A 16,112-nucleotide genomic window follows, 5' to 3' on the forward strand; every position below is an offset into this window, starting at 1 on the left:
TCTCTCTCTCTCTCTCTCTCTCTCTCTCTCTCTCTCTCTCTCTCTCTTCGTCCCTCCCGACTGGGCGAGGCCCGACCCGAGCAATCCGTAGCGTCCCGTTAGTTATCTCAACGATGCTTTTATTTGGCGTGGATTTCCGGTTCGAGATCTTCGGGAGATCGTGTCCGATTCGATTTAATCCGTTCTCTTTTTGTTCCGTTAATCGCCCGAGCGAAATAATTGCTGTCGATGAGGATTGATATTGGTGTGCCGCCGACTGAATAATTTCAATGTAATATCACGGGAATAATTGTTATTTCCGTGATGGAAAAAATAATGTGAGAAAATAAGAGGGCTAAAGCTGAAGCGCTCGGGGCGACGATGTGTCACGAAACCGCGATTTTTCGAGAGAAAGAGATGACAAATGATACTTAACCGTGCAAATATTATTTTACACATGTTTGCCTTATGAATATTTTACGACGCGTTTCACGTATCTATAAGGTACACGATTATCCATCATTTTGATCAAACGAATTTCACGACAATTTCTATATGCGGAGGCATCCTCCCTGCGAAACCGCAATTTGATGTGACATTCCATGAATATAAAATTAGTTACATATTAGTTGTAAATTTGAAGCCAAATTAAACACGTGTTGTCATTAAAGGCGATGATTGGAATGGAATCTTTGAATTCTTACGAGTTTTAACAAATTTTCGCACTCGTAATGCACGCAAATCAATTGTTCCATTTATGCGACCGACATTGTCGCGAGAAAGTAGGAAAAGAAGATTGACCAGATTATTGGCTATACGGAATTCAATGAAGAAAGCGTTAATAAACGACTGGGGAGCACGCGAGCGACATTGTCACGAAGTATAATAACGGCGATAACCTGGGTCTGTAAACATACTTCCCGCGTGGAATTTCACGTGAGAAGAGGACAGACGGTGTCCGGCGTGTATCGTCGCATTGCACGCGCACGCGAGTGCATCCCGATCGTCGGCGGCGCGGAGGGAGGTCGCATAGCACCTCTGCATAGTGGTCATTGCGGTGCCACGGTGTTATGCGAACGGTACGAGCGCAAACGGGACAAAGACGGGTACGAGAGTCGCGTTTTGCCCTCGGGGACGATTCGTATCGCGGTGCCGGCGTCACGCGACAAACGTATGTGTTCCGTAAATGAGTGCGAAATATAATGCGTTGCCTATTAGAATTAATATCTACAGACACCCGGTGATTTGCCGCGAGGAAATATCATTGTGTGAAAAACTTTAACGGCGATTACCTCGATATAACGATTGTATTATCAGGTGCGAAGTGATACAAGGCCGAGTATGGTCAGACATTAAACCAGTGGATTATTTCCGTGGTCAGTCAGACAGGGTCGAAGTGAAAAACGTCTCAGTCTGGTCGACCGACGTCTGATACATAATGTGCATTATTAACGGCTGGAAAGAATTGTATTACTTTTGTGGAAATGGCGCAGTTCGCAATTCCAAGGTTTTCTGAAAAGACAGTCCACCGCTCGACCATTTTCTCGCAACGTCATCCCGGAGCAACCTTGTTGCTTTATGCATGGGTGCTCTTGCTTTCCCAACCCCTGATAAGCTTACGGCGCCTCGGACGCAGCTAATCTTATATCGCTTGGATGCAAACTTGATACCGCTCGAGTGCATCGCATTCAACATTTACAGATTTAAACATACCGTTTACTCGGTGCGTTCGTCGAGATAACGCGGACGGATTTAACGGATTTATTTTCAATTCTTGAAAATTTCAGAGAAAACTGTATATCTTACAAAAAGATTCCGATAAATAAGTTTCAACATTACTGTATTCTGCGAAACCTTCTTGACTAATAAACAAACTAGAACTGGCGACGATAAGAGACCTCTTTCCTCCTTCGCAGTTTATTCCATTTTTCTATTCTCCACGCAAAATTTTCTAAATGTTCCGAACTCTGCATTTTGTTAAAATTCGAACTGTCTTTTTCTCAAATGTTCGAAGATCCGCGCGACCTTTCCGCGCGGTTCTCGTATACAAATAAGTAAATAACACATTAATACTTGGAGAGAACAGCGCATCGCGGTCGGTTATTAATAACCGCAGCTATTCAAGCGCGCGAGACTAGGGGTGCAAGAAAAATGAGGAGACACGGCGGCGCGAGGGGCCTCTTGGCGAGAAGAGTAGGAAGAGGTTGCCTCGGCAAGCCCGCGGGATATTGAAGTGGCTGCTGGGCGCATTCACATGCGGCTCCGGGGGTGGGTTCCAGAGATTCAGATTAGTCACGGATCTACCTCGGTCGAGACGTCCTCGTCCCTCTTCAACCCCGACGACGTTTCTTCAGCGAGACGTGGCGACACTTCAAGGATTTCTTGTGGCGAATGCTCAGTCAGCTAATTATCCATTTTGATTTGCAAAATTACCTATTCCCTCCTTTTTGAGGAAGGTGGGAGTAATCAGACATTGACACATTTCGAAAGTCCGCAACGAGAAATCCTCGAAGGACGAATTCGACGAAGAGGAGGGCTCTTAACACGATTGGTTGACATGGGTCAGGTTAGACGTCGTCACGTAAAAGCTTCAGGGCCACTAAGGACTACTTCATCGACTTGTTTGCGTACAAGGACCGACCGACGTCTCGGCGGTTTTGGTCGAAAGGTCACTGCCTTTAAGGCTATTGTCGGTGACATCACCGTTGAGATTATTGATTTCGAATATTGAAATAGATTTGGCTTTGATGGATTATGATAACATCGAGGGTATTTAACTTAAATAGATTTAATAATCGTCATGTAATTAAAAAGAGGGAGAGGAAGAAGAAAAGGCACGGTTATGAGCGGTTATGATTTTTAAGATAATTATTCGCGGTTATTCACGTCGTTGGTTTCTTATGTAATACTTGTAAAACTGTCAACGCGAATTTTGTGCCGGGTCTTTCAGAACGACGTAATCGAAATCGGATTTATAAGTGTGATTAAAATGTAAACCCACAAACGATAAAAGAATTTTTCCAAAGATTTCCGGTAGCCGTATATTAGGATTTATTTGCGACTCAAAGGCGATTTCCATCGATGGAAATGCGTCTGCCAACGACGAGCGTATCTTGCGCGGGTATCTTCTCGTTTCTACCAACGTCGAATCGGGGCACCACTGAATGCCCGATTGGCTCAACTGCCCGTGAAATGACGCCGTTTCTCCGCTCGCTGATCATTTACGTCCCGCTTGTGGAACTTCCTCGCGACGGCTTCGAAATCGTATGCTGTTACCATTGTCGCGTCCGTGAATCACAGTGCCACATAATTCACGCGGTCAACTTGATTACGCTATGCCTTGTTTATTGATCTGCAATTTGAAAATAATATCGCGCCTGGAAATATAACACTTCGATGTACTTTTGTCGGACTATCTTTAATTTATATTTTCAATTAAAAATATCTCTGTCCTCAAAAGCGTTTGCAGTTTGGATGTATGCAGTATCACACTGACTGTTTTTTTTACAATAAAAGGGCCGTGCATAGATATTTTGAACCTTTTTTTTATACAAAACTCTGGATCTATACAGATATTGTATCAACAATAGTGATTTTTGTTCAACCCAACTGGCCACATTTATTAAATATAATCGTTACTACGTTTCGACCTTCGGTTTTGGTGCTTTTTGAAAGTAAATCTGTAAACTATAAATTCAATAAGTAATTAAATAGCATATAAATTGCAACTCATCTTGACAAATATGATATTTTATCAGTCGAATTAATTCAATTCGCAATATTGTGTTCAAATTGCGATTTATGATATGCTTTGGATTTATACATATTTTATGAATCAGTTAAATAATATAATTATTATAGGCAGAATGTGTGTTGATCGATAACGGAAATTGGATGCTACAAATCCCCGATCGATCGGTCGAAAGAGGAAATTCCATCGTGTCGAGATGCAAGCGGGATGCCTAAAGCATCACACCACACCGACGACGTCTGAGACGGGCTTTTGCTCTCGGTAGGGAAATTCCAAGAGTCGGGAGTACTTAGATGCCTCGCTCGGAGCCCAACAGTTTCGGAATTCTTTGGACTTCCTTACGGTGCGCGGTGGGATACGAAGCCGCGGGCACAACTAACTCGGCAAACGTAGTTGTAATGAAGAAATAACGGCAGTTCGTCTTCATTAAAGCCCACGGGTCGTCGCTCGTTCACTTTCGAATGAAAATTTCGGTAATAATTGTCATTTCTCGTTCCCTCATAATACCGTCGACTTTAAATACCATTAATTATATAAATGCCTACTTACAGCGACTTTTCATTAAAGAATCCGAGTCTCGAGAGACACTTGTAAAATCACATCTCGAGGATTATTTCTCGAGTTGACGAGCGCTCGCTATCCCGCCTCTCTGCATTTCCGTCGAGACTGGCCTCTATGTTATAACGGGCGCGAATATTTCCGCGGAAGACGTTCCGTCCCGAAACTTACTTCTGAAATTACTTTCATTCTTCGGTCGGGATAATAACCCGGTTTCATTCCGCGCGTTAATACAACGGCGACTTTTGTGGCCGGAGAGAGGCTAACTTTTCTCTCAAACGTACTTTTACGTGATGGCATCGTTCGATGCAAGTTGCCTCTGCCACAAAGCCGATTGCGGCATCGAGCCGATCGACATTTCCGTTCGGATACCTTTGCGACGACGAAATCTTTCCGCTCGCGTAACAACGTTACTCTCCACTAGTTTCAATTCTTCGCGAATAGCGAATTTCCTTTCTCGTAAAAGATCCGCAAGTTTTCTTCTTTGAAGTTGTCATCTGAACGACATGATCCACGAAAGTATGTCGCATTTTTATTGTACCAGAATGTAACATGGAAAATAATTTCGGTTCGTTTACTCTACAGAAGTCGCGCCACGAGTAAAATTATTTAACTAACTGGAATCATTTTTTCTCGTAATATATAATAAAAATGATCAAAATTTTCCTAATATTCAACATAAGAACTTAGTATTTAACTCTTACATGAAAAGAAGTTTTTATTTAACATCAGTATATTTAATTAAAAGATTAATAATGCAAGAAGTTAGGAACATTTCATGGATGATTACAATAATTTTGAGAAGAAAACTATTAACTTCTACTTTCGGAACTGTGATGTGCTTATTTCATATCGGCATTGCAGGAGCAACGATTAACTCGCGTTCGTCGTTCTTCGCGAACGAAATCCTCACGGACTTCATCAGGGATTTTACTCTCGTCGGTTCGAGTTCTTCTTCGATGGTCGCTTGAGCTTACTCGGGGCGACGAAGTTTAAATTGTTTTCGAAACAATGGCTGCATTCCATTGACGGAGCGAATATTTGATGCAACCACTTACATAAGATAATTTATCTTGTAGTTTTAATCGCCATTATTTTCGTGTTAATCAATGTGATAGTTATAATTACAACAAAATATTATAATTAATGTATTTTAGTATTTCTCTAATATTTGATTTTACAAAATTAGCTATTACATTATAATTAATGTAGCTATAAATTTTGTAAAATCAAATATTAGAAATATTGAAATACATTTGATGTTCTTGATGTTTACAGAATATTTTTTCAGAGTACTTATGACCAAATCTTAGGAAATCAGGCGAATTTGCGATGAAACTATTGCACATTACACATTCCATAGCAAAGTAAAGCTGCATGTCGGTACAGACTCCATTATGACTGATCGAAAGCAAATATTTGCGAGAGAATATCAAAGTTACAGAGCAGAGGGACATAGATGGTTTATCTTATCGCATCGTTGCACATCAACTATCTTTTAGTTTGCATAATAAAGCCGAATAAATTTGCGTATATTGCTTAAACATTCTATGGTTCATAATGATGGTTAATGATAAAGTAATGTCGTGATAATTGACACGTTGCATGAAAATTATGCTGCTATATGCCTGCGACAATGTCATAACTTTTGACTTGATTTAATTGAGAGACATACTGTCAGTATTATATAAAACGTGTCCTTCGTGTCCAAAAATGGTAAAATTAATTTTCATTTTGCTCCAATTATCCCTCTTTAATTGAGACATACTGCCAGTGTTATATAAAACGTGTCCTTCGTGTCCAAAAATGATAAAAAATTAACTTTCATTTTGTTTAATTAGCCTTCAGCCATTTTTTCTCCATTCTTTCTTTCTCTCAGTTAATTAGTTATTATATATGAAAAATATTGAAGAAAACCGCGAACTCTTAAATACCGTTATATAAAGACAATTAATTCTTCGAGGTCTGTGAAATTGCATAGGACGACTGTTTTCAATCTCCAGAGTATCGAACGCGGTTTCGGCAACTGGCCGATCATATCGGTCACGTACCTCTCGCCTCTTCTCCCCCCCTCCCCCGTCGAAATAATGACAACAGGAAAAATACATCTCTCGGCACGTTGGCCGCGCTATCAATACTGCGCCGACTGCGCGCCGTATCCGGTGAGAATGCGGGTGCAGTTCTATCGCGCGTCGCGTCGCGCGCGCGCGCGATGCATCGCCGAAAAAATGAGCGGCGAGATAAATCATGCGGATGGTGGGAGCGAGCGAAAAGATACAGGGCGGCACGTCCGTCTCGGTGAAATTTACTACCAATATTTTTCTTCCTCCGCCCCCGAAAACGGGGTCGAATTTACGTGTCGCGTCTCCGTCGTGCCGCCGAAACGCGCGCCCCGCGGCCCGGCCGCGAGAGGCGAGAGGAAACGCCTGGGCGCGGATATGTCTCTCTGTACCACACACGCCCGCGCGCGTGTCCGCAATATTGAGCGAAACAACCCCCCGAGTCCTCGCCCGCGAAGCGGATTCCGTTTCAGGATCCTATCTATTTCCGTACCGCGAGAGGAGAGATCCGCCAATCTCACAGAAGCGAAACTCCACCGGAACTGGTTTATTTAGGTTTATATCACCGCTGTAATTTCGACTCTGTTTAACGTTGACCGTGCAATTTAGGTCCGCGATGAGGAGGACTGAGCGTGTATTTCCTCGTGAAGTTATTATTCCAGTTGCTCTATAGTACTGTTGAATTGTATTACGTAGGCATTATTAATTGCTGAATTATATGCCTTGAACGTCCATTGTCTATTGATATATGGAAGGAGAGTACTAGTAAAGCGATTTCTAGGAGATTATAGAGGGAAGCGGTTGGCATATAATCGAGTTAAGGATTTGCTAGATTGGTGTATCGAATTCCAAACGGTCGACTCGTAGAAAATTGGAAAAGTTGCCTCCTTTATTGAGTCGATTCCGGCGCAGGGTGGATGCTCAGTCAAGATACGGCAAAAAATATTTTATTGCGGATAGGAAAACACTGCAGGGCAAAGAGGTTCTTGACAAGCGGGCGCTTGGGCGATTTAGACTTTCACGTGTAATATCATCGTCGCGGATCGATTTGCTCCTTGATATCGGTTTATTTTTGCGGCCTAACTTATGCGATCTGATTTTAAAATTCACACGCTCCAGAGGTCCGTATATTGTATATTTTACATCGCCGCACGAGACGTGGACCAATAAAAGAAATAAGGTCGCGAGAAAGGAACGCAATTTTCTTTTTACGTTTGTGCGACTTCCTGTTTACAGGTCGGGACGTTTGATATAAAATCTCGTTATTCTTAAAGGTACACGGTTCTGCGATAAGATACAGCACAGATAAGATTTATCCGAGTTATATATCTCTTTCCCTGACTGTCTCGACGTTTCCCCGTCTATCTTGCAGTTCCAATTTAATGCAGCATGAGGTATAAATGTGTGCAAACGGACGATCTTAATACTTTGTCGAGAGGACCGAGTCGACATCGCGGCGGGCGGTGTTGCGAAACATCGGCCTGGATGAACTCGCAAGTTCATAAAGTTCTAACGAGGTTCCACGGTGGTTCACCTCTCAAGGGGGCCGTACGCTTGCGAGTCCTTTCCCCTTTCACAGACTGCGTTAGGAACTGTTGAAGTTCGGTGAAGGACCCACCGTGAATTTGTGGCGGATACTTATAAAACGCTTTATTACCTTTCTTAATTATGCCCTCCTTGCCTTTCCGCCTTTTATAAAAACGCTCGACGCGCAACTGCCGCAAGTTTTATTTCGTCAACGGTGGAAGTAATTAAACAGGTCCGCCAAGTTCGCCGAGCGAGTTTATCGATTATTGAAAAATTCTCATTAGCATGCGACATTAAAGTTTTATACCCGTCAATCATTTTAAATAATAAATAAATGTATGTGTATATATAAATTTGTTGAAAATTGAATAAATTGAATAAATTTATAAGAAATGCACTTGAATTCGGCGGACCGCATTTAATATGCGCTTTAAAGTCTCGCGTTGTTTCGTCTGTTCTTCATCTCTCCCTCCCTCTTTTTTCTCGTCGTGAGGAATGAGGGAGTTTAATCTGGGGAGCGGCGAGTCTCCCGCTACCTCTTGGTAGCGCCTCATCTGGAATCGACGGCGGCGCTTAGCGCCGCCTCATAAATTCCCGATTTTACGGACGCGCATTATACTCGCCGGCGAAAAAGAGTTCGATCGGTCCGGCGCGAAAAAGCACGGTAAAACTTTCCCTCGCGCGTCGCTCGCATTATGAAACTCGACCAAGTTCGCAAAACGAGCCCGTAGCGCTATTACTCGCGCTTCGGGGATGGAATATGCGGCGCTGGGCAGAACGCCCGAGTTTTCGCGTTTACGAGGCGCGATTAAGCGTTTTATGAGTTCTATCAATTTTCGGATTCTATAGCACGCTCGCGCGCGCGAGCGCACGCGAGGATTAAGAATCGAATCGAGTCGCTTCGAGGAACCAATTGCGGATCCGCTGCGTTTTTAGCCGTCGCGAAATTATTTTTGCCCGGATACGGGCGGCGAATATGAAGAGTCCGGGAAAATGGATTTTCGTGCTTCGCGCGATTTGTATTGTAGATTGCTCGTCGCTCAGCTCTCTATTTCGGATTATTCTTGCTGCAGCGACGCGCCTCCCGTGCGGTTTCGCTTGACGATTAAAACGTTATATGTATGTCGCAGGTGTCGCGCATGGTATTAGATGTTACAAATGTGGACAGTACAACGACGGAGTTGGCAGCATTACACCGTGCATTAATCACACCGCACACATGCTGATGGAGTGCCCACACGAGGACAAATGGTGTATCGTAAGTACAACATATACATATTAATTTTCATTTCGTTTACCGAACGAAACGACGCGAAATATTTCATATGGATGTGATTACGATCACCGACGCGATCTTATGGAACGCTGCCAGAAAAATAAAAATTATATTTTACGATACGTTCTACGGTTCAAAATTGCAACGTTGTCGAAACACCCGCGCAGCTGGAAGCGGAAGAGCTCGCTGAATTCGAGTGTTCCGTGAAAAGATAAATATTTCTTTCGCGAAAATAGGCGTTGATGCGGCGCCAACGATCACTTGACACTCTTCCAGGATCGCCTATAACGACGTTATTTACCTCTCGGCGAGCTCGCCGATGTCGGATTTATGAGATGAGTCCGCGCAAATTGGCTCGAGAGTCTTCTGCAAGCTTGCACGTCCGTTCGCCAGAAAACCTTTCAGTTTCTCCTCGTCTACCGCGAAGAAGTTCGGTATATATCGTCGTGTTACTAAAAGAATTTCTTAAATTTAGAAGAGTAATTCGCGTTCCGTGGTACTTGAAGCTAAATTTATAAATATTTACTGTTAAATATTTATTAAGGGTGAAATTTAAACCAATATACCTTAATTTAAATAATATTTTGTTATTGTTAACTAACATGAGTGTCGAAATTTATTATTTTAACACAAAACAATATTATTTCAACTCCATTGGTTTAGTTAAACTAACATTGTTTTAATTGAATAAACGACATATCGAGTAAGAGTAGTAGCGACCTATAGATATGGTTAAAACTGACTCAAATTGAGTACAATTTAACACTACGAATTTAACAGTGTCCGAAGAGTCGTATCGCTTAGATGATAAATTATTTATTATAAATTATTTATTATAAAATATTGGAATATTAATTGGTAATATTCAAATATTTTAAATATTTAATTACTGAATTTAGCTATATACTTTTGTTTACTCGAACGCATATATCCGCAATGGATTTGTTTTATATCTCTACTAGTTTAAAGCGATACAGTTTTAATTCATTAATGCAAATCTAGGTGAAATACGCATAATGTACGTAACTGATTTGTGTGTACCCATTTCTCCATTAACTATATATTGCGAATGTTTGCGCTTTTCCTCTCGGTGCATTGAAATAATTTATGAAATAGCCCAAGCTCTGTATTACCGAGAACTTACCTGTCTCCTGTGATGCATGGTCGAGTTCTGCTCTCCCCTCGACGAGAGGTAAACCTCATTATTAAATCTTTCGATCCTTCCCACTCATCGCGCAACAAAGAGAACGATGAACGGCTCTAGATGGAAATGAAGCCGGAACCTGTGCTCGATATATATAATTTCGCGTTGTAATTTGCTCAGAGAAACCGCAGCTTTTCTTCTTACAATTAGTTAGAGTTCTCGCCCGTCCTTATTATCCTGAATATTTTATTATATTGTTTTCGGAGTAAATGCAGGCGAGGAGAGGAAAACATCTGCGTCACATTGAAAAGTAAAACCGGCTAAGCCAAAAACGAGGAATAAACCGGAGGGATTTATTGGAACAAGAACGATCAATATTACTTCGCGATTCGAATATAAGGGGATCAATGGCCTATGTAACGTACGTTTAGAACGCAAATGAGATTTCTGCGCATAATAAAATCTCCTGAAATCTCTTGGAATTTACTTCGAATGTTCTACGGAGTCGGCAAGCGAGGTGGAGTTGAGGTCGATGATAGTCCGTCTGTGTCTGCGACAATGGGAAACGATTGGAAACTCTCCGACTCGTCTCGGGGTGAAACGGCACGGAAGCCATTTTCTCGCGGCTCTATGAATCGCGAAGTTTACATCCGCCGTCTTAATAAAACGGTACGATCTAATCAGCATAACGGCAGAAGGTTCTCTCGTTGCTTTGTCAAGCTAAGTGAGGCGGTGTTCATCCGCAATGAATTTCCTCGCTCTTATTCCCCGGCTTTTCTCCATTATCTTCGCTTTTCTTTTCAGGATACATCCCTTTCTATCTTCTTACTTATTTCGTTTTCGTGTCGCGAACATGAAAGCTCGCACACTGAATCCAGATGGAGTATTAACACGGAGTTCAAAGAAATCGATCAGTAACGATTCGAGTCATCCTTCACGATCCCGTTTCAATAGAATGAAAATGGGGTGGTCATTTGTCAGCTAATAAGGAATTTAAGAAGGCATGACTATACCTTGCGTTAAGAAACCATGCATATCTGGGATTTTTTTTTTAAATTGTCAACTTTATTCAGATAAATGTTTTCTTATTTTTAAAAATATTTTTTATAGAAATAATAAAAATTTTTTGATAAAAAAATAATGAAAAATATTCGGCTTCCATACAACAGTCATCGCAAAATAAAAGTTTTTACGAAAAATTGACAACATATCTTTTATATTCTTCATTATTTTTTGATAAAAAAATTCTTACTATTTCTATGTATTTTTTTTAAATAAGAAAACATTCATAAAATAAATATAGAATAAAATTTACAATTTTTTCCACACAAATAATCTCAGAATCGCATGTTTTCCTAACGCTTCCAGGCTTTCCCCGTTAATGTTTATTCGCAAAATATATTAATTACTTTGGCTATTTATTATTCTACAAATAAATATTTATATGATTTTCTTTGGAACACCAATACCCTTTGTATATGTGTGTATATGCGCAATCAAGGGAATCATTCCCGATGTCTAATTGATTTTAATCTCCTTTCTTTCAACCTCGTTACTGCATAAGCTTTCGCTCTTCGCGAAAGGACGATGAAGCAAAGAAGAGTGTAAAAAAAAAGATCCGCAACGTCGTTCATGATTCATGACTGCAAGTAGCGGCATGTTGATCGTCGTTCAATGGTCAACGTTTCACCGATTATTTTTCGACGGTACTGGATTCGAGAGCTTCGCACAGGTGGGGAGCCGATCATTTGTAACTGAATGCTCTCCGTGCACGCGATAGCGGCCGTCGGCCTCCGAAGTCTCCTCGATTTCGAGGTAGCCGACAATCTGCGGCGGCCAAGCGGAGTTCGATGCCTCCGGGCCGCCCGCGCCGAGGTGCATTCATTGCAGGCACTGCATTATTTACGCACGTGCTCCTGTCGCTTCCCCTTAGTGCACCGCCGCCGGGCATTCCGATTTGGTTTTCAAATTAGTGCCAATTGCATATGTCGTGTCGTATTAATTAACATTTAGCTGCGTTATCGGCTGTGACAGACCTACATCTGTACATCACTCTGGTGAAAGCATATCTTCTCTCTCTCTCTCTCTTTCTCTCTTTTGCCCATTTTTTTTTCTCTCAAAAATTGATGGTATCTGTAACGATTTGATGGACGAAACTTTTGACACGTTTTAATGTTTTGAATTCAATTCAATCATTTGATCCATCACGTCGGTAAAAACCGATCGCCATCACCCAGCGACCCATTAACGTGCAATGGACGTGTAATTATCTCGAATCGAATTAAAACAGGTACACGAGTACACGGGATAAAATCTGAAATTCGTGCGAAAGCGAAGCATCAGAATGATTCTCACATAACAGCTTTCCTGCTGATCGTTTAATAAAGTAAACAACGGTTGCTCTGAAACTCCAGCGTAAATTTGGTTTATACAACGTAATAATAATGGTTGTCTAAAAACCGAGGTATTTAAAATAAACTTGTAATTATTTATAAAACAATTGGTAACAAGAGTTACGGGATCATTTTAATGACCTATCATAATTTTCAGTGTCAAATATTCTTGTTGAAAGTTTTAATAATATTTGAGATCGTGATATTTCTTGTTAAGCTGACTTTCTTGTTAGTGAAAACTGTCTTGTTACTTCGAAGAAAAATTGTTGGAAGATTTTTTAAAAATTCTATTTGCGCAGTCTTATAATGAAAAAGCTGCGTTAGTTATTAACTCTTGGTAACTCTCCCGAGTTTACCTATACTAATGCAATTTTTGTCGTAAAAATAATCTTCTTTTAAATAACGGAGGACATTTGCGTTTGCACAGCCATCGTTACTTATTAACGCCGGATACACTTCTCAGATTTCAGAGTCACGTACTATTATGAGACTATTTATATTATATGAGAAGCCTTGGTACGGAATATCTAAGTGTTATGTTCGTTTTTATGAACAGTTTTATATCGCGGCCGTTTCTATAATAAATATGTCAAAATAGATATATCTCCGATAAAATTATTTCTGTACCGTCAAGCTTGCTCGGTAACATAATCGCCGCCCTGTTCATATTTCGATTAAAAATACACACGTTCCGTATTCGTCTCGTTTGGTTAGCAAAACAATCTAAAGTTGCCAGCAGTTTTCATGTTATATCTTCACGATCGTCGCGAGATTGTTTCTTTCTGCCGAAGAGTCGGCAACAATATTTCCATTTTCTTCAGATTTTTCTGTTTCAAAGACACTCACGCCCCAGAGCGCTGTCGAAAGTACCGCACAGATAAATTTGTGGATTTCTCCGAAACCGCGAGGAGGAATACGGGAATTTTCACTGAGCCCAGGTTGGCTTTGCCACCGAAATCGGATCGCTGCTCTCTTTATCTGCCGTTCGACGGCACACTTTTTTCACCTCGCACACGATCCGGCGTGTTCGTCTCGCATCTGCATAGAGATTGGATGGCGGCGGTATATATATTTCGGTTTGAGAGTGCGAAAGCTTAATATTCGTCCATCGCGAATCTGCGAGAATCGTGCGGAATCGAATGAAACGAGGTTGACGGGAAAGCTTGGGCGATTTTTCATTTTTCGACGATATAAAAGCATCATCTTTATTGTCCTCGACTAGAAACGACGAGGAAAGACTATAAAGATTTCAGGGCGAATTTATGATCGACCGATCTTTCGCCGACTTAAAAGTCACGGTCGTTCACGAAACTTCTTTATCACGGGGAGTGCGACCGTTTTCATAATTGCCGCTATTTCCGTGCGATACGAGAGGCGAGTTAAATGCCAGACGTTGTATTTCTTCCTGATGTATGCGAATTTTTATCAATGCTGAAAATTTACGACCGAAAAACTCTATTTATTATTTAGTTTTTTAAAATTGCTTTAGCAGAGATGCTGTACTCCGCAAAAACCTTCGGATTTTTCTATCAGCCATGCACGTACGTGCCGAATCAGTAATCTTGTATCTTTATAGTATTCAATTAAGGTGCCGAATAATGCCATTGCCGAAATGTTATCTTGGATCTAAACGATCGCCGGGATTTCCGCAATTTCCGTTCGAGAATAATTTCGATTCTTCGCGAAGAGAGACCCCGCTACTCTTGAATAAGCAACCCCTTTCGGGATACCCTCGAACATTCAAAGCTTTATCACTGATTTCTGATTAGCTCTTATTTGTGGATTTCGCCGGGTGGTTTGCGTGTCGAGCTTTCTCATTAAAGAGAATTAAAGAGAAAGAAAGGTGGACCTTATATTTCTTTGTGCGCAACTTTCTTCAAAACCCGCGGGATTTTAATCAACGTTGAGTTGGGACTTTTACGGCTTTGACAATTAATCATTGGATTTTTCACTTTAATGTTCCATGCGTCGCTGCGAAAGCATATTAGCCTCGTTAATAAAATTAGCCATTGATTCTGCTTTAATCGACTTCAAAGTAAAGTAAATAATCAGCTATCACAATCTAAATTTTCAACAGCGCCGAATTGAACGATTAGGAACAAACGGAATTTAGAAGTATTTCTAATATTTCCGAGTCACAACGTCGCTGTCCAATCTCGTCGGGAAGTTAAGCGGAAATGCCTTTCCAAATCATCTACATTCCCTTACTACGTAAAATCCCGACAAAGGTCAGAATGATAAATCGGTGAACGTTCGAAATGTGGCACGCACAGCTGACGTGCACGGTCAGGAGTTCCGCGGTCAGGAGATCGGGCGCGGGCCGGTTTTTTTTCGGGCCGCGATCGCCCCGCCGGAAAATGGGGTACGTTTTTCTCCCCCCACATCGTCGTTTCTCCCCGTGATTCATCATCTCGGCGTGGCCGTTCCTTACGGGTCTCCTCGACTCGATGGCCTCACGAGCGCCGCTGATTTTCGCGCGCTAATATCGACGTATCGCCCGCGGCGACTTTTACAAACTCGGGACTCGATGAATCGAAATGCGTTCGGATATTATGAATTAATTGCTCGAGATAAAGATAAACGATGGAATCACGCGGAGTCTTAACGGATTATTCTTTAAGCGCGAGTCGCTTTCGCGGAATTTAATTTCGACGTCACGGCAATAGATGGAAACGTGACTCTCGCACTGTTAATGCTAAATTGCCGCTTTTATGCCTTGTATTCCTCTCGCGTTTTTTTTGCTCGCTTCATTAAACGCGATTCACTCGAACGCTATGGCTCGCTGCCCACAATTTTGTGCACCGGCGAGTCTCCGAGTAATATAATCGACACGTGAAGTAAGCTTTGAGAAGCAAATTGGAAATAATTACAACGTATTACACACGAACGTAATTACATCCTGCTTTACATCAAATATGACTAAAAGCTCCACAGTTCTCTCTCCCTCTTTCGAAAGAGGAGATAAAACCTAGAGTGTTGGTTATTATTATATATTACACACAATTAAATTATATTAAAGTATTTTTGCGTTTAATGCAAAATTGCAGTCGTAGTTATTATCAATTTTATTATTACAAATAACGTAATGAGAGGAGCGTCTAATTTAGCTAACATTTCTGACGCAAAGGGTTGAAACTTTACTGCGATAATTGAGCGACGACCACCGCAGCGCTTGCCGCATCGGATTTTCATAACGCGCCTCTGCGCTGGCTGGTTTTTATCGCGAAAAAAGAGTTAAAAAAAAAAGAAGGAAACAATTCGGCCTGCCATTTTCGAGCCAATAAATCGTTGCGCGGAAGTATGTAACAGTTTGCGCGCTTAAACTGCATCGAACGTGACTGAGCGCGCGCGGCGAGATGACAGGCAGAATTGCATACCCATACGCATACGTGCATCTATAATTCAACCTCTGCCGATTTAATTG

The 16,112-nt window shown here is 41.5% G+C and overlaps 1 protein-coding gene across 1 annotated transcript in view; it reads left to right on the plus strand.

Moving 5' to 3' along the window:
- The window catches only part of LOC112465294, a 75,903-nt gene that overhangs the window by 30,044 nt on the left and 29,747 nt on the right, over positions 1-16,112 (plus strand). The window contains exon 2 of the mRNA XM_025032790.1: positions 9,006-9,137. Coding sequence (XP_024888558.1) covers positions 9,006-9,137 — 132 coding nt within the window. The remainder of the gene's footprint in view (positions 1-9,005; positions 9,138-16,112) is intronic.

Source organism: Temnothorax curvispinosus, unplaced genomic scaffold (assembly GCF_003070985.1).
Source record: "Temnothorax curvispinosus isolate PA1 unplaced genomic scaffold, ASM307098v1 QBEX01001498.1, whole genome shotgun sequence".
Taxonomy (NCBI): domain Eukaryota; kingdom Metazoa; phylum Arthropoda; class Insecta; order Hymenoptera; family Formicidae; genus Temnothorax; species Temnothorax curvispinosus.